Genomic DNA, 19,537 nt, shown 5'->3' with positions numbered 1-19,537 from the left:
AGCTCATCTCAGAAGAAAGGATTGGGGTGTCTCTACACTCCAACCACGCCTGGGATCATCGCCGATGTTCTCTCACCTTGCAACCGGTGACTGCGTCCTCCTGCAGACATCAGACTGCCCCTCGGGTCGCCTGGGTGTGACTGTGATGTCACTTCCGGGCATTTGCGATCAGGCTCAACTGCACCAACTCGTTTCGTTGGTCCTTTGCTAACACCCTCTGGGGTATACAGAGCAGACTGACTCTCACACACACACACTGGTACACACACACACACACTGGTACACACAGTACGCTGTGGATTTGCAGAAATGAATGCTAGTTGCTGTATTACTATTACAGACATTATGTAACGGACAAAGAAAACGTTTGTGGCGCCCCAGTGCAAATCCTGCTGCGGAACACCAAGCTGGGAATCGAGACTCTCTGGGGCCTGGAGAAGTTTGAGTATAAGCTGGCTGCTATGAAGGAGCTGTACGAGGTAAGTGACTACCAGTAAGTGTACTATAGCGAGCAGTGAGGTTTACAAAACACTGTACTCGTGAAGAAAAGACCTGTGAGGTTTGGCATGATCTGTACACGTGAAGAAGAGACCTGTGAGGTTTGGCATGATCTGTACACGTGAAGAAGAGACCTGTGAGGTTTGGAAAGTATTGACCTTTACTCCTATCTACCTACCCTTGAGTGCTCTGACTTTGATGGCGTTCCAGTTAGTGCTGCTGCACAGAATCCGCGTTTTTGCGTGCTTTTTAGCGAGCAGCGTTGTCGCGGTCTGACTCGTGTCTCCCTTATCTGCAGAGTAATGGTGATCTGAAGGACGATGATGTATTTTATGATCCAGCCGATGAATGGGAAGCTGACCTGTCCACGTCATCGGTGTCTTCCTTTTCCCGGCGCAGGTAAGGTAGCGTTATTGTACTGTATGCGTCAGCCTCTGCCGGCGGTAACAGCTGTCATGTGTTGGGCCATGGGTTCTATTCCCGGAGAAGTTATACAAGACTTGCAGGAAAATCGGGTAGTAAATATGTGGCAATGGTTTGAAATGATGGAGACACCGATTTTGGCCTTAGATGAAGAGCGCTTGACCCCCCCGTGTCTGCCCATTCTCCCATCTGCTGTAACACCCCGTTAGATATTTGGTTTTCTTTCATATTTAGCCTCGTGTCTCTTCCAAGCACGTGTGACTTCCCTTACGGTATTCTCCCCTACCACCTCTGCTGGGAGGCTGTTCCGTGATTCCACCACTCTTTCTGTGAAGAAGTCACACAGTTATATTGTAGATGAGGTTGAAAAAAAGACATGCGTCCATCAAGTTCAACCTATGCTAAATTTAGACGACAGATACTTTATCCTATATCCGTACTTTCAGTAAAGTGATCCAGAGGAAGGCAAACAGACATGACACATCAGACAGATAGGGAACAGGATCTCCCAATGTACAGCTCTATAAGGGGGAAAGTCACGGCATAGAAAGCATATAAGTAATGCAATTGAGGTATAACTGTTTCAAATCCACAATATCCATTCAGGGATAGAGCCTATTAAATGCTCCTAGTACAGGCACGAACCAACAATATAAATGGGCTATGACAGGACTGCCCGTGAGGATCAGCCTGACCCCCAACTTGTAGGAATAACCATGTCCTGGAGCTGGATCCCAAATAAAGTAATAAGGGAGATACACCTCGGTACTCGATTGAAGCAATCTGGATAGGCGTGCACCGGCTCAAATGATGCAGAGAAGCGGATCCCAGCTGGGACAGGACGCCAGGCACTGCTGAGTGGGGACGCAGAGTGAAGAGGCTGATGCTGCTGGGTCACTAAAAAATGGTTACTTTATTGTATCAGGACATCACAAAAATAGAAAACACCTCGCGGAGGCGCACTCTGACGCGTTTCGTACCTCTGGGGTACTTTGTCAAAGTGGCATCCTATCCCCAGCTGGGGATCCGTTTCTCTGCAGAAATCACACATCATCCAATGATATCTCATAAGGGGAAAAGTAATCCCTTCCTGACTCCAAGAATTGGCAATCGGATTAATCCCTGGATCAGCATCCTTCCCATGTATACTTATTTGGTATATCCCTGTATAGCTTTCCCATCTAAAAAGATGTCCAACCTTTTTTTGAACAGATCTACTGTATCTGCCATCGCAGTCTCCATCGGTAATGAATCCCACATTGTGAAAAAAAAAAAAAAGTAGGCGCGCAGGGAGGACAAGACGTTAGGCAAATTTCCACTTTTTATAATACACTAAACACATGAAAAACTTACAATTGAGTGCTGCTGCGCGAACGATAGGGACCCCGCACACGTCCGACGCTACCACCGCACAGATCTTCTTCGATACCCCCACACTGTAACTGCCCTTACTGTAAAGAACCCTTTCCTTTGTTGCTGATGAAATCTCCTTTCCTCCAACCTTAAGGGATGGCCCCAAGTCCTTTGTACTGCCCGTGGGATGAATAGTTCTTTTGAAAGCTCCTTGTACTGTCCCCGAATATATTTGTATATAGTTATCATATCCCCTCTTAGACGCCTCTTTTCTAAATAAATGTAATTTAGCTAGCCTTTCCTCATAAGTTAGATTGTCCATCCCCTTTATTCATTTGGTGGCTGTTCTCTGCACTCTCTATTTCCAAAATCTCTTTTCTAAGGATTGGCACCCAAAATTGTACTCCATATTCAAGGTGTGGTCTTACTAATGCTTTGTAAAGGGGCTTAATTATGTTTACTTCCCTTCCATCCATTGCCCGTTTGATGCAAGATAAGATCTTGTTTGCCTTTGCAGCTACTGCATGACTTTGGGCACTATTGCTAAGCCTGCTGTCTACAAGCACTCCTAAATCCTTCTCCATCAAGGATTCCCCCAATTTATAACTGTTTAACTTGTACATCGCCTGTTTATTCTTGCTTTCCAAATGCATAACCTCACATTTGTCTGTATTAATCCTCATCTGCCATTTACCTGCCCACGTTTCCAGTCTCTCCAAGTCCTTCTGAAGAGAAATTACATCCTGCTCTGATTCTATTACCTTACACAAGTTAGGCCTCGGTCCCGCTGCGCTCGTTGGCGCGGGCGGCTATGTCGCGAGTTCCCCACCAGCAGGGGAATCCTCGCGAGCCGGTCCCGGTCCCCCCTGGCGGCACAGCTGACTACACGCTGTGGCGCGTCAGCCACTAGGAGACACAAGAGAATGGTGTTTCCTAGCGTTGACGCGTCACGTGGTGTGGCTGTGAGCCAATGGGGAGAGGAGGCTTCGGGAGGAGGAGAGGCTTCGGGGAGCGGGGAGGAGTGTGGAGTGAAAGCAGGTGAGTGCCTGTCTGTGTGTGTGTCTGAGTGCGTGCGTGCCTGTCTGTGTCTGTGTGTGTATGTGTGTGCCTGAGTGCGTGAGTGCCTGCCTCTGTCTGTATGTGTGATTGCGTGAGTGCCTGCCTGCCTGCCTGTGTGTGAGCGCGTGTGTGTGTATGAGTGCCTGCCTGTGTGTGCGCGCGTGTGTGTGTGTGCGTGAGTGCCTGCCTGTGTGTGCGCGCGTGTGTGTGTATGAGTGCGTGAGTGCCTGCCTGCCTGTGTGTGTGTGTGTGTGTGTGTATGTGTGTATGTATGAGTGCCTGCGTGTGTGTGTGTGTAGCAGCTCCAGCCCGAGTCCGTGGAGGGAGGGGGGGGAGAGTAGCGGGTCCCTCCTGCAGCCCGTGGAGGGAGGGGGGGAGAGTAGCAGCTCCCTCCTGCAGTCCGTGGAGGGAGGGGAGGGAGAGTAGCGGGTCCCTCCGCTCAAGCCACGCCCCCCCTCCCTGTCAAACCTCCCACTCCCGCCCACCTCCCGCTCCCTACAGACCGCATATCGCGGTCTGTGTATCTCAGCGCACCGCCTGTCAGCAGTGCGGGTGCGCTGACTCTGGGAGCGGGGCCTTAGCCTAAGTGTCATCAGCAAAGATGGAGACTTGCTCTCGATCCCAACCTCAATGTCATTAATAAACAAGTTAAAAAGCAGGGGTCCCAGTAACGATCCCCGAGATACTCCACTCACGACTTTAGCCCAACCTGAAAAAGTTCCATTTATGACAACCCTCTGTTGTCTGCCCTTTAACCAGTTTTCAATCCAGGTGCATATATTTTTAATCAGTCCAATTTTCTTTATTTTGTACACCAACCTCTTGTGTGGAACCGTATCAAAAGCCATTGAATAACCTAAGTAGACCAACAGCATTACCCTGGTCTAAATTACTACTTACCTCCTCGAAGAAACAAATAAGGTTTGTTTGGCATGATCTATCCTTCATAAATCCATGCTGATTATTACTAATGATTTTGTTTTCCATTAAGTATTAGGTATTCCTGGATATTTTCCCGTATTAAACCTTCAAGTAACTTTCCCACTATTGAAGTCAGGCTTACAGGTCTGTAATTCCCCGGTTGTGATCTAGCTCCCTTTTTAAATATAGGCACCACATCTGCTTTGCACCAATCTTGTGGTACTGAGCCTGTGGAAATGGAGTCCTTGAATATTAAATAGAATGGTTTGGCTATTACTGAGCTTAACTCCTTGAGAACTCTTGGATGTATGCCATCGGGGCCAGGTGCCTTATTTACTTACATTTTTTCAAGTCAACTATGAACTTCTTCCTCAGTTAACCAATTGTTCATTAATATGGAGGTTGTGGCTTCCTCCTGCGGCACTACTATTGAACTTGATTCTTCCCTGGTAAACACAGAGGCAAAGAATGTGTTTAATACCTCAGCTTTTTCCTTATCTCCAATAATCTGCCTACCCATCTCACACTGAAAGGGTCCTATATTTTCTTTTCTCATTTTTTTGTTATTAAGGTACTTAAAGAACTTTTTAGGGTTGACCTTACTTTCTATTGCAATCCTTTTTTCATTATCCATTTTTGCTAATTTGATTGCCCTTTTGCAATTTTTGTTACATTCCTTATAATTCTGATACGATGTCTCCGTCCCTTCTGACTTAAAGAATCTAAACGCCTTCCTCTTCTTGTCCATTTCCTCCCCTACCTGTTTATTTAGCCACATTGGTTTTGACTTATTTCTTTTATACTTATTACCCAAGGGTATACACTGATAAGTGTGCTTTTCTAACAATGTTTTAAAGACTGCCCATTTATCTTCTACATTTTCCCTGCAAAAACATCATCCCAGTGTATTACTTGTATATTAGACCTCAGTTTATTAAAATCTGCCTTTCTAAAGTTTAACGTCTTGGTTGAATCCAAGTCATCTGTTTTTTGATCATTTATTTCAAATGAGACCCAAATGTTCCAGGACCTGAATATTTGTTATCACTTCTACATTGTTTGATGTGACCAAATCCAGAACTGCCCCTCTCCTGGTTGGTTCCTCAATCATTTGGGTCATATAATTATCTTTAAGCACCCCCCAAAAACCTGTTCCCTTTTGTTGTAACGCTAATCTCATTGCCCCAGTCTATGGGGGTCATGCACTAAGCAGTGATAAGTGGGGTTTCTGGGTGCTATGCACAAAGCAGTGATAAGTGCTTTTAAGTGGGATAACTGCCTTTATAGCGTGATACTTCCTGTTGTGAGATTCACAAAGCAGTGATAACACTGCAGTATCAGCTATAATGTTATTTTTCCCACTTAAAAGCACTTATCACTGCTTTGTGAATCTCACAGCAGGCAATATCACGCTATAATGGCTTTTTATCTCACTTAAAAGCACTTATCACTGCTTAGTGCATAACCCCCTATGTCTGGATAATTAAAATCCCCCATTATGCAAACATGACCCAGTTTTGATGCCTTCTCCATTTGCAAAAGTATTTTAGCTTCCTCAATCTCACAGATATTTGGTGGTTTATAGCATATCCCCACAAACATTTTCTTTATACTTTTACCTCCACTGCTAATTTCTATCCACAAGGTCTCTACATTTTCATCATTCCCTTCATAAACATATTCCCTTATAATTACTGTAGGGTGACCAGGTGTCCCGGTTTAGCCGGGACAGTCCCGTTTTTTTAACCTCTGTCCTGGTTTTTTAGTCTCTGCCCGGCTGCCCTGCATGCTGTAAAATGTTCCGTTTTTTTGTGGCTGTTCCGCTTTTGACCTTCAGAGCAGGGGGGGGCAGCTGAGAGCAGACAATGCATGGAGCAGGGGCCGGGACTAAGCTGCGGAGCCCCAGCAGTGAGACCCGGAAGTGTCAGTGAGAACTTCCGGTGTCTGCTGCCAGGGCTCAAGATGGCTTCCGCCACCCATGCAGGTATGGTCCAGAATGGGGGACACAGACACACACTCACACAATGGGGGGCCGGGAAGAGACACAGAGAGAGACACAGAGAGAGGCAGAGGCACAGCATGGGGAGAGACACAGAGAGAGACACACACACACAGGCACAGCATGGGGAGAGACACAGAGAGACACAGGCACAGCATGGGGAGAGGCAGAGAGAGAGACACACACACAGGCACAGCATGGGGAGAGACACACAGAGAGAGAGAGAGAGACACACACTCACACAATGGGGTGGGGGGCGGGAAGAGACACAGAGAGAGACACAGAGAGAGGCACAGGCACAGCATGGGGAGAGACACAGAGAGAGAGGCACAGGCACAGCATGGGGAGAGACACAGACACAGCATGGGGAGAGACACAGAGAGACACACAGGCAAAGCATGGGGAGAGGCACAGAGAGTACACAGGCACAGCATGGGGAGAGACACAGAGAGATGCACAGGCACAGCATGGGGAGAGACACAGAGAGAGGCACAGCATGGGGAGAGACACAGAGAGAGGCACAGGCACAGCATGGGGAGAGACACAGAGAGAGGCACAGGCACAGCATGGGGAGAGACACAGAGAGAGGCACAGGCACAGCATGGGGAGAGACACAGAGAGAGAGACACGGGCACAGCATGGGGAGAGACACAGAGAGACACACAGGCACAGCATGGGGAGAGGCACAGAGAGACCCACAGGCACAGCATGGGGAGAGACACAGAGAGAGAGACACACACAGGCACAGCATGGGGAGAGGCAGAGAGAGAGACACACACACAGGCACAGCATGGGGAGAGACACAGAGAGAGACACACACACAGGCACAGCATGGGGAGAGGCAGAGAGAGAGAGACAAACACACAGGCACAGCATGGGGAGAGACACAGAGAGAGACACCCACAGGCACAGCATGGGGAGAGACACAGAGAGAGACACACACAGACACAGCATGGGGAGAGACACAGAGAGAGAGACACACACAGACACAGCATGGGGAGAGACACAGAGAGACACAGACACAGCATGGGGAGAGACAGAGAGAGGCACAGGCACAGCATGGGGAGAGACACAGAGAGACACAGACACAGCATGGGGAGAGACAGAGAGAGGCACAGGCACAGCATGGGGAGAGACACACAGAGAGGCACAGGCACAGCATGGGGAGAGACACAGAGAGAGGCACAGGCACAGCATGGGGAGAGACACAGAGAGAGGCACAGGCACAGCATGGGGAGAGACACAGAGAGAGGCACAGGCACAGCATGGGGAGAGACACAGAGAGAGGCACAGCATGGGGAGAGGCACAGAGAGAGGCACAGGCACAGCATGGGGAGAGACACAGAGAGAGGCACAGCATGGGGAGAGACACACAGGCACAGCATGGGGAGAGACACACAGGCACAGCATGGGGAGAGACACACAGGCACAGCATGGGGAGAGACACACAGGCACAGCATGGGGAGAGACAGAGAGAGAGGCACAGCATGGGGAGAGACACAGAGAGATGCACAGGCACAGCATGGGGAGAGACAGAGAGAGAGGCACAGGATGGGGAGAGACACAGAGAGAGGCACAGGCACAGCATGGGGAGAGACACAGAGAGAGGCACAGGCACAGCATGGGGAGAGACACAGAGAGAGGCAGAGGCACAGCATGGGGAGAGACACAGAGAGAGGCACAGGCACAGCATGGGGAAAGGCACAGCATGGGGAGAGACACAGGCACAGCATGGGGAGAGACACAGACACAGCATGGGGAGAGACACAGAGAGAGGCACAGGCACAGCATGGGGAGAGACACAGAGAGAGGCACAGGCACAGCATGGGGAGAGGCACAGCATGGGGAGAGGCACAGAGAGAGGCACAGGCACAGCATGGGGAGAGACACAGAGAGAGGCACAGCATGGGGAGAGACACACAGGCACAGCATGGGGAGAGACACACAGGCACAGCATGGGGAGAGACACACAGGCACAGCATGGGGAGAGACACACAGGCACAGCATGGGGAGAGACAGAGAGAGAGGCACAGCATGGGGAGAGACACAGAGAGATGCACAGGCACAGCATGGGGAGAGACAGAGAGAGAGGCACAGGATGGGGAGAGACACAGAGAGAGGCACAGGCACAGCATGGGGAGAGACACAGAGAGAGGCACAGGCACAGCATGGGGAGAGACACAGAGAGAGGCAGAGGCACAGCATGGGGAGAGACACAGAGAGGCACAGGCACAGCATGGGGAGAGGCACAGCATGGGGAGAGACACAGGCACAGCATGGGGAGAGACACAGACACAGCATGGGGAGAGACACAGAGAGAGGCACAGGCACAGCATGGGGAGAGACACAGAGAGAGGCAGAGGCAAAGCATGGGGAGAGGCAGTGTGGGGAGAGAGGCACAGCATGGGGAAAGGGGCACAGCATGGGAAGAGGGGTACAGAGTGTGGGGGGAGAGAGACACAAAAAATGGGGGGGGGGGGAGACAGAAAATGGAGGAGAGACACAGAGAATGGGGGAGGGGAGAGAGACAAAGAATGGGGGAGAGAGAGACAGAGAATGGGGGGGGAGAGAGAGAATGGGGGGAGAGAGAGACAGACAAAGAATGGGGGATAGAGAGAGACACAGAGAATGGGGGGATTGAGACAGAGAATGGGGGGATTGAGACAGAGAATGGAGGGGGGAGAGAGACAGAGAATGGAGGGGGTAGAGAGACAGAGAATGGAGGGGAGAGCGAGGCAGACAGAGAATGGGGGGGAGAGAGAAACAGAAAATGGAGGAGAGACACAGAGCATGGGGGAGGAGAGAGACAGAGAATGGGGGGGGAGAGAAACAGAAAATGGGGGGAGGGAGAGAGACAGAGAATGGGGGAGAGAGAGACAGAGAATGGGGGGGGGAGAGAAACAGAAAATGGAGAGACACAGAGAATGGGGGAGGGGAGAGAGAGAGACAAAGAATGGAGGGGAGAGAGAGACAGAGAATGGGGGGAAAGGCACAGAGAATGGGGGAGAGAGAGAGACAGAGAATGGGGTGGGGAGAGACAGAGAATGGGGGGGAGAGAGTCAGAAAATGGATGAGAGGGAGGGAGAGAATGGGGGGGAGAGAGAGAATGAGGGGAGGGAGAAAGAGAGAGAGAATGAGGGGAGTGAGAGAGAGAGAATGAGGGGAGGGAGAGAGAGGGAGGGGGGGAGAGAGAGAGAGAGACAGGGAAGGGTGGAATGAGAATGTAGGGGTGGGGAGAACGAGAATAGAGGGATATGGGGGGAGGGAGAGAGAAAGGTGTGTGTGTGTGTGAGAGAAGGGGGGACACAGCGGGGTAGAGAGACATAAAGGAGAAGGGGCGCAGTTGGTGATATCGTTTGTTTAATAATTTTTTTTTTTAATGTGTCCCAGTTTTTACTTTTGTAAATCTGGCCACCCTATGTATAATAGGTTTTAGATCCGGTTTAACATATAAACATACTCCACCTCCCCTTCTATTTGTTCGATCCTTCCGAAAAAGGGAATAACCCTCTAAATTAACTGTCCAGTCATGAGTTTCCTCCCACCATGTTTCAGTAATGCCTACGATATCATACTGCTCCCTTGCAGCTATTAATTCAAGCTCCCCCATTTTATCTGTCAGGCTTCTTGCATTCGCAAGCACGCATTTCAGTTTGTTTTCAGCCTGTACTATTATCTTATCTGCTCCTTGCTTTCTGCTCCCACTTGGTTTAGTCTTTAGAAGTTTTCTAGTATTATCTGTATTTACTATGGGTGTCTCACTGCTTGTCAAACTCGCACTTGCCCCCATTCTACCTCCATAACTCCTTGTATCCTCCTCTATTCTATTTAGTTTGTTATCTGTTTCATTCCCCTCCCCCCTCCATCCTAGTTTAAAATCTCCTCCAACCTTTTAGCATTCTCCCCCCTAGCACAGAAGATCCCTCTTCATTGAGGTGCAATCCGTCCCTAGAATATAGATGGCACCTCTCAGAAAAGGAGTCCCAGTGCTCTAAAAACCCAAACCCCTCCTTCCTGCACCACTTTCTTAGCCATGCATTAACCTCCCTGATCTCTGACTGTCTCCCTGCGGTAGCGCATGGCACTGGTAGTATTTCAGAAAATACTACCTTGGAGGTCCTTGCCTTAAGCTTTTGGCCTAGATCCCTGTAATAATTTTTTAGGACCCTCCATCTTTCTCTAACTTTGTCATTGGTGCCAACGTGTACCAAGACCGCCGGGTCAATCCCAGCCCCCCCCCCCCCCCCAACAATCTGTCTACCCGATCCGCGATGTGCCGAACCCGAGCACCCGGGAGACACTCGCACTCACGCACTGCTGCAGACACTCTCACACTCACGCACTACTGCAGACACTCACGCACTGCTGCAGACACTTGCACTCACGCACTGCTGCAGACACTTGCACTCACGCACTGCTGCAGACACTCGCACTCACGCACTGCTGCAGACACTCGCACTCACGCACTCCTGCAGACACTCGCACTCACGCACTGCTGCAGACACTCTCGCACTCACGCACTGCTGCAGAGACTTGCACTCACGCACTGCTGCAGACACTCACGCACTGCTGCAGATACTCACGCACTGCTGCAGACACTCACGCACTGCTGCATACACTCACACACTGCTGCAGAGGCTCACGCACTGCTGCAGAAGCTCACGCACTGCTGCAGGCGCTCACGCACTGCTGCAGGCGCTCACGCACTGCTGCAGGCGCTCACGCACTGCTGCAGGCGCTCACGCACTGCTGCAGGCGCTCTCGCACTGCTGCAGGCACTCTCGCACTGCTGCAGGCACTCTCGCACTGCTGCAGGCACTCTCGCACTGCTGCAGGCACTCTCGCACTCACTGCTGCAGGCACTCTCGCACTCACGCACTGCTGCAGGCACTCTCGCACTCACGCACTGCTGCAGGCACTCTCGCACTCACGCACTGCTGCAGGCACTCACGCACTGCTGCAGGCACTCACGCACTGCTGCAGACACTCACGCACTGCTGCAGACACTCACGCACTGCTGCGGACACTCGCACTCATGCACTCCTGCAGACACTCGCACTCACGCACTGCTGCAGACACTCGCACTCACGCACTGCTGCAGACACTCTCGCACTCGCGCACTGCTGCAGACACTTGCACTCACGCACTGCTGCAGACACTCACGCACTGCTGCAGATACTCACGCACTGCTGCAGACACTCACGCACTGCTGCAGACGCTCACGCACTGCTGCAGACGCTCACGCACTGCTGCAGACGCTCACGCACTGCTGCAGACGCTCACGCACTGCTGCAGGCGCTCTCGCACTGCTGCAGGCGCTCTCGCACTGCTGCAGGCACTCTCGCACTGCTGCAGGCACTCTCGCACTGCTGCAGGCACTCTCGCACTCACTCACTGCTGCAGGCACTCTCGCACTCACGCACTGCTGCAGGCACTCACGCACTGTTGCAGACACTCACGCACTGCTGCAGACACTCACGCACTGCTGCAGACACTCACGCACTGCTGCAGACACTCACGCACTGCTGCAGACACTCACGCACTGCTGCAGACACTCACGCACTGCTGCAGGCACTCACGCACTGCTGCAGACACTCACGCACTGCTGCAGACACTCACGCACTGCTGCAGACGCTCACGCACTGCTGCAGACGCTCACGCACTGCTGCAGACGCTCACGCACTGCTGCAGACGCTCACGCACTGCTGCAGACGCTCACGCACTGCTGCAGACACTCACGCACTGCTGCAGACACTCACGCACTGCTGCGGACACTCGCACTCACGCACTCCTGCAGACACTCGCACTCACGCACTGCTGCAGACACTCGCACGCACGCACTGCTGCAGACACTCTCGCACTCACGCACTGCTGCAGACACTTGCACTCACGCACTGCTGCAGATACTCACGCACTGCTGCAGACACTCACGCACTGCTGCAGACGCTCACGCACTGCTGCAGACGCTCACGCACTGCTGCAGACGCTCACGCACTGCTGCAGGCGCTCACGCACTGCTGCAGGCGCTCACGCACTCACGCACTGCTGCAGGCACTCATGCACTGCTGCAGACACTCACGCACTGCTGCAGACACTCACGCACTGCTGCGGACACTCACGCACTGCTGCGGACACTCTCGCACTCACGCACTGCTGCGGACACTCTCGCACTCACGCACTGCTGCGGACACTCGCACTCACGCACTGCTGCGGACACTCACACTCACGCACTGCTGCGGACACTCTCACACTCACGCACTGCTGCGGACACGCTCGCACTCACGCACTGCTGCGGACACACTCGCACTCACGCACTGCTGCGGACACTCTCGCACTCACGCACTGCTGCAGACACACTCACGCACTGCTGCAGACACACTCACGCACTACTGCAGACACACTCACGCACTGCTGCAGACACACTCACGCACTGCTGCAGACACACTCACGCACTGCTGCAGACACACTCGCACTGCTGCAGGCACACTCACGCACTGCTGCAGACACACTCACGCACTGCTGCAGACACACTCACGCACTGCTGCAGACACACTCACGCACTGCTGCAGACACACTCACGCACTGCTGCAGACACACTCACGCACTGCTGCAGACACACTCACGCACTGCTGCAGACACTCACGCACTGCTGCAGACACTCTCACTCACGCACTGCTGCAGACACTCTCACTCACGCACTGCTGCAGACACTCTCACTCACGCACTGCTGCAGACACTCTCACTCACGCACTGCTGCAGACACTCTCACTCACGCACTGCTGCAGACACACTCACTCACGCACTGCTGCAGACACACTCACTCACGCACTGCTGCAGACACTCTCACTCACGCACTGCTGCAGACACTCTCACTCACGCACTGCTGCAGACACTCTCACTCACGCACTGCTGCAGACACTCTCTCACGCACTGCTGCAGACACTCTCACTCACGCACTGCTGCAGACACTCTCACTCACGCACTGCTGCAGACACTCTCACTCACGCACTGCTGCAGACACTCTCACTCACGCACTGCTGCAGACACTCTCACTCACGCACTGCTGCAGACACACTCACTCACGCACTGCTGCAGACACTCTCACTCACGCACTGCTGCAGACACTCTCACTCACGCACACACACACACACTTTTACATGGCGGGGGTAGTACTCCGCATGGTCCCCGTGTGGGGGAAACAGACAGGAGGAAGAGGGGCTGTCTGTGTGCAGGGAAGGCCCCGCAGAGAGCAGAGAAGCAGCAAGGCCCCGCCCCCACACTGCAAGGCCCCGCCCACACACTGCAAGGCCCCGCCCCCACACCGCAAGGCCCCACCCCCACACCGCAAGGCCCCCCCAACAAACAGAGCAGAGAAGCAACAAGGCCCCGCCCCCACACCGCAAGGCCCCGCCCCACAGCAAGGCTCCCCCAACAAACAGAGCAGAGAAGCAGCAGGGAACTTGTTCAACTGCCCGTGCACAGCGTCTGCGCCCCTCCTAAATAATTCAGTGGGCGCGCCCCCCAGTTTGCGCACCACTGATCCATCTGTAAGTAGGACGCCCCACAAAGTAATCATTGAATGCGATTGCAATGTCAGCGGGGTGTGTTCAGAGAAATATCCTCCTTTTTGATATCCGATGGTGGTCAGGAGGCTGGAATATATCGCTGATGACCTGGAATATATCGCTGATGACCTGGAATATATCGCTGATGACCTGGAATATATCGCTGATGACCTGGAATACATCGCTGATGACCTGGAATATATCGTTGATGACCTGGAATATATCGTTGATGACCTGGAATATATCGTTGATGAGGAATATATCGTTGATGACCTGGAATATATCGCTGATGACCTGGAATATATCGCTGATGACCTGGAATATATCGCTGATGACCTGGAATATATCGCTGATGACCTGGAATATATCGCTGATGACCTGGAATATATCGCTGATGACCTGGAATATATCGCTGATGACCTGGAATATATCGCTGATGACCTGGAATATATCGCTGATGACCTGGAATATATCGCTGATGACCTGGAATATATCGTTGATGACCTGGAATATATCGTTGATGACCTGGAATATATCGTTGATGACCTGGAATATATCGCTGATGACCTGGAATATATCGCCGATGACCTGGAATATATCGCCGATGACCTGGAATATATCGCCGATGACCTGGAATATATCGCCGATGATCTGGAATATATCGCCGATGACCTGGAATATATCGTTGATGACCTGGAATATATCGTTGATGACCTGGAATATATCGCTGATGACCTGGAATATATCGCTGATGACCTGGAATATATCGTTGATGACCTGGAATATATCGTTGATGACCTGGAATATATCGTTGATGACCTGGAATATATCGCTGATGACCTGGAATATATCGCTGATGACCTGGAATATATCGCTGATGACCTGGAATATATCGTTGATGACCTGGAATATATCGTTGATGACCTGGAATATATCGTTGATGACCTGGAATATATCGCTGATGACCATCCAGAAGTTTGCTGGATTTGATGTATTTTGGTGAAGATGGTCATGATAATGTCATGAAGTAATCGATATTTTAAACCCTCTGGTGCTTGAGGGGTTAATGACATACACTTTTTCAAAGTTCTGTAGAAAGGGGGGGGGGCTCCTGCCGGTGCCTGGAGAAAGGGGGGGGGGCTCCTGCCGGTGCCTGGAGAAAGGGGGGGCTCCTGCCGGTGCCTGGAGAAAGGGGGGGGGGCTCCTGCCGGTGCCTGGAGAAAGGGGGGGGGGCTCCTGCCGGTGCCTGGAGAAAGGGGGGGCTCCGGCCGGTGCCTGGAGAAAGGGGGGGGGCTCCTGCCGGTGCCTGGAGAAAGGGGGGGGGCTCCTGCCGGTGCCTGGAGAAAGGGGGGGGGGGTCCTGCCGGTGCCTGGAGAAAGGGGGGGGGCTCCTGCCGGTGCCTGGAGAAAGGGGGGGGGCTCCTGCCGGTGCCTGGAGAAAGGGGGGGGGCTCCTGCCGGTGCCTGGAGAAAGGGGGGGGCTCCTGCCGGTGCCTGGAGAAAGGGGGGGCTCCTGCCGGTGCCTGGAGAAAGGGGGGGGCTCCTGCTGGTGCCTGGAGAAGGGGGGGGCTCCTGCCGGTGCCTGGAGAAGGGGGGGGCTCCTGCCGGTGCCTGGAGAAAGGGGGGCTCCTGCCGGTGCCTGGAGAAAGGGGGGGCTCCTGCCGGTGCCTGGAGAAAGGGGGGGGCTCCTGCCGGTGCCTGGAGAAGGGGGGGCTTCTGCCGGTGCCTGGAGACAGGGGGGGCTCCTGCCGGTGCCTGGAGACGGGAGGGGGGGGGGCTCCTGCCGGTGCCTGGAGAAGGGGGGGCTCCTGCCGGTGCCTGGAGAAAGGGGGGGGGCTCCTGCCGGTGCCTGGAGAAAGGGGGGGCTCCTGCCAGTGCCTGGAGAAAAGGGGGGGGGGGGCTCCTGCCGGTGCCTGGAGAAAGGGGGGGCCCCTGCCGGTGCCTGGAGAAAGGGGGGGGCTCCTGCCGGTGCCTGGAGACAGGGGGGGGGGGCTCCGGCCAGTGCCTGGAGAAAGGGGGGGGGGGCTCCTGCCGGTGCCTGGAGAAAGGGGGGGGGGGCTCCTGCCGGTGCCTAGAGAAAGGCAGTTAGCTCCAGAGTTTTATGCAGAGCAGAGAAACCAGTAAGCTCCTAATTGATATACCCCCGAAGTAACCACAATATATATATTTGCATATGAGTGCAGAACGGAGTGCTCCTGGGCACGGCAATATATAGCTATACTGTGTATCTGTGTCACTGGAAGTAGCGTTGGGCTCTGTCTGTGTTCTATGTTCTGTCCCTGAGTTTAGTTTTATGGAGACCAGACATTGCCTCTTATCATTTACCTCCTTGGGAAGAACCTGTGTCCTTTGGTAATGTACTGTTTAGGATTTTCTGTTTTACTCCTTTTATTTTAAGAACCTGTTCTGCCTCAGGCCTCGGGCATGGTCAGCGCTGACCCGTGCTGAGGCGCGCTGGCGCTTACCAGTGTGCCCCTGCAGCCGCAATGAGAGCGGCTTTAGCAGGGGCTCTCGCACGCTTCCGCAAGCGTGCTGAAGCGTGGGTCTTAGGAGAATTTTAAATTGAAGCGCTCAAGGCAGCGCAGGGCCGGTCACGTGAGCGGTTCGCCCAATGAGGGCGAACCAGCTCCGTGACGTCACAGGCCCCCGGACGGCACGCGGACCAAGGCCAGGGAAAGCACCCGCTTTCCCTCAGCCTCCGCACGCGCGCCTCCGCACGGCTGCAGTCCTATGGACGCAGCCTTATATTGCAATTGTATGTTTATTTTGTAATACCTTTTCTGTAATCTAAGCACTGTATTTATATATATATTAAACCATTTAATAAGTAATGCTTTGGGCTCTGATTGAACTGGTGCACACTGGAGAGAATAACTTACTAAGCTCGGGCCCCACGTTACTGCAGTTGATGTTATGTTAAAGTGGATGGTTATGATGTGCAATTGAGTAGGGATTAATACTATCTCGCTGGTTCCTTGCGGAGGAGAAAGGGGGGTTGCTAGAGCAGCCTTGTGTATTAACCCTGGTTGCATTTCTAAAGTCACGTGCTCACTTGTGTGCAGTTCTAGGCGGTGGTATATTGGGGCGGCTTGAGAGGGGATACTGTCCATTTGACGGACCTTTGCGGAGGTGAAGAGTGGGTGCGCTTGCGAGCGTCGGTATTAACCCTTGTCCCGTATGCAGGTCGCGTGCTAGCAGGGGGTCGTACGTGACAGTAGTATTGGGCTTTTGTTGTGTCTTGTTTACCTTGTACATGTTCCGCAGGCATCTGTAGTTAAAGCAGCTGTCCAGCTGCCGGTTTTTTTTCTCTCTCCCCTTTCCCCCTTTAATATAAGCATCAATACAACCCACACAATACGTACATAGTTACATAGTTACATAGTTACGTAGCAGATGAGGTTGAAAAAAGACGTAGGTCAATCAAGTACAACCTATGCTAAATTTGGACAACACATACGTTATCCTATATCTATACTTACTTATTGATCCAGAGGAAGGCAAACACAAAACCCCAGAGTCATATCATCCAATGATATCTCATAAGGGGAAATAAATTCCTTCCTGACTCCAAGAATTGGCAATCGGTTTACTCCCTGGCTCAGCATCCTTCCCATGTTTACTTATTTGGTATATCCCTGTATACCTTTCCCTTCTAAAAAGATGTCCAACCTTTTTTTGAACAAATCTATTGCATCTGCCATCACAGTCTCCATGGGTAATGAATCCCACACTGTAACTGCCCTTACTGTAAAGAACCCTTTCCTTTGTTGGAAGTAATTCCCTCCACTTCTGTTGTGAGGCTGTGATCCAGACTCGGCCCTAAGTGTGGCCCCAGGCAGCTGCAGGGCAGGGTGCTTCCTGTGTCCTGCTACTCCCCAGTAATGGGTCCTGCCTCTTCCCTGCAGGAGTAAGAGCCTGATGAAGAACAGGAGGCTTTCCGGGTGTTTGTATGAAATCAGAGCTCACCCGATTCAGAGTTTGCAGTCTGGACATACATCAGGTAATCGCTGCTCCTGCTGGGGAGGTATAGGGTCGGTCACAGAGAGAACTCAGTGACCTAATGACAGGGACGTGTTTAATGGGTTAAAGGGTCGGTCACAGAGAGAACTAAGTGACCTAATGACAGGGACGTGGTTAAAGGGCCAGTCCCTCTAACGTGACCTAATGACAGGGACGTGTTTAATGGGTTAAAGGGTCGGTCACAGAGAGAACTAAGTGACCTAATGACAGGGACGTGTTTAAAGGGCCAGTCCCACTAACATGACCTAATGACAGGGACGTGTTTAATGAGTTAAAGGGTCAGTCCCACGTAGGGGCAAAGTGACCTAATGACAGGGACGTGTTTAATGGGCTAAAAGGTCAGTCCCACGTAGGAGCAAAGTGACCTAATGACAGGGACGTGTTTAATGAGTTAAAGGGTCAGTCCCACAAAGGGGCAAAGTGACCTAATGACAGGGACGTGTTTAATGGGTTAAAGGGTCAGTCCCACGTAGGGGCAAAGTGACCTAATGACAGGGACGTGTTTAATGGGTTAAAGGGTCAGTCCCACAAAGGGGCAAAGTGACATAATGACAGGGATGTGTTTAATGGGTTAAAGGGTCAGTCCCACGTAGGGCAAAGTGACCTAATGACAGGGACGTGTTTAATGGCTTGTTTAACCTAACAGACATATCACTGTCATTAGTACACTTTGGTCCTCGGAGGGACTGACTCTTTAAAAGGTGCCCAGAGCAGTTATTGGTGAGGTATCACACACGGACAGCTTTAATTCTCTCTGCCCACAGGTCTCATGAACAGATCCAGCAGCACCAGCAGCTCAAACCTCCCCGAATCCCACCTGCCTGGGATCTGCAAGGATCTCATCGGATCGGCTCTGGATTACCTGGGAAGGAGTCTCACAGACGAGAACAACATGGCGGACAGCCTGATCAGCGGCTTACACGCCATCTGTAGCGGAGTCCGTGCTGTGTCCCAGGAGTACGAGCAGCAGGACGAGGAGAGCGCAGATATGTGTGAGTGAGCGGCCATCGTGTGTGTGTGTTCATGTGTAAGACACAACCTCCCCGCTGCTCATCACACAATCACATTGCAAGGGTGTCTGTGTGTCGCGCTCTCTCTCTGGCTGTCTCTCTGTCTCTCTGTCTCTCTTGTTCTGGCTGTCTCTCTCTTGTTCTGGCTGTCTCTCTCTTGTTCTGGCTGTCTCTCTCTCTGGCTGTCTCTGTCTGTGCGTGTCTCTCTCTGCGTGCGTGTCTCTCTCTCTCTCTGCGTGCGTGTCTCTCTCTCTCTGCGTGCGTCTCTCTCTCTCTCGGCGTGCGTGTCTCTCTCTCTCTGCGTGCGTGTCTCTCTCTTTCTGCGTGCGTGTCTCTCTCTCTCTACGTGCGTGTCTCTCTCTCTACGTCCGTGTCTCTCTCTCTCTGCGTGCGTGCGTATCTCTCTCTCTGCGTGCGTGTCTCCCTCTCTCTCTGCGTGCGTGTCTCTCTCTCTCTCTCTCTCTCTCTGCGTGCGTGTCTCTCTGCGAGCGTGTCTCTGCGTGCGTGTCTCTCTCTCTGCGTGCGTGTCTCTCTCTGCGTGCGTGTCTCTCTCTGCGTGCGTGTCTCCCTCTCTGCGTGCGTGTCTCTCTGTCTCTCTCTGCGTGCGTGTCTCTCTGTCTCTCTCTGCGTGCGTCTCTCTCTATCTGTGCGCGTGTGTGTGTCTGTCTCTCTCTGTGTGTGTCTGTCTCTC

At 52.6% G+C, this 19,537-nt stretch overlaps 1 protein-coding gene across 1 annotated transcript in view; it reads left to right on the top strand.

Annotated features, from left to right (window-relative positions):
- The window catches only part of KIF14 (kinesin family member 14), a 245,239-nt gene that overhangs the window by 186,863 nt on the left and 38,839 nt on the right, over positions 1 to 19,537 (top strand). The window contains exons 21-24 of the mRNA XM_075617062.1: positions 341 to 479; positions 797 to 897; positions 17,722 to 17,816; positions 18,601 to 18,828. Coding sequence (XP_075473177.1) covers positions 341 to 479; positions 797 to 897; positions 17,722 to 17,816; positions 18,601 to 18,828 — 563 coding nt within the window. The remainder of the gene's footprint in view (positions 1 to 340; positions 480 to 796; positions 898 to 17,721; positions 17,817 to 18,600; positions 18,829 to 19,537) is intronic.

The sequence above is a fragment of the Ascaphus truei genome, chromosome 10, assembly GCF_040206685.1.
Source record: "Ascaphus truei isolate aAscTru1 chromosome 10, aAscTru1.hap1, whole genome shotgun sequence".
NCBI classification, from domain to species: Eukaryota; Metazoa; Chordata; class Amphibia; order Anura; family Ascaphidae; genus Ascaphus; species Ascaphus truei.
This window is presented reverse-complemented; position numbering and strand designations above follow the sequence as displayed.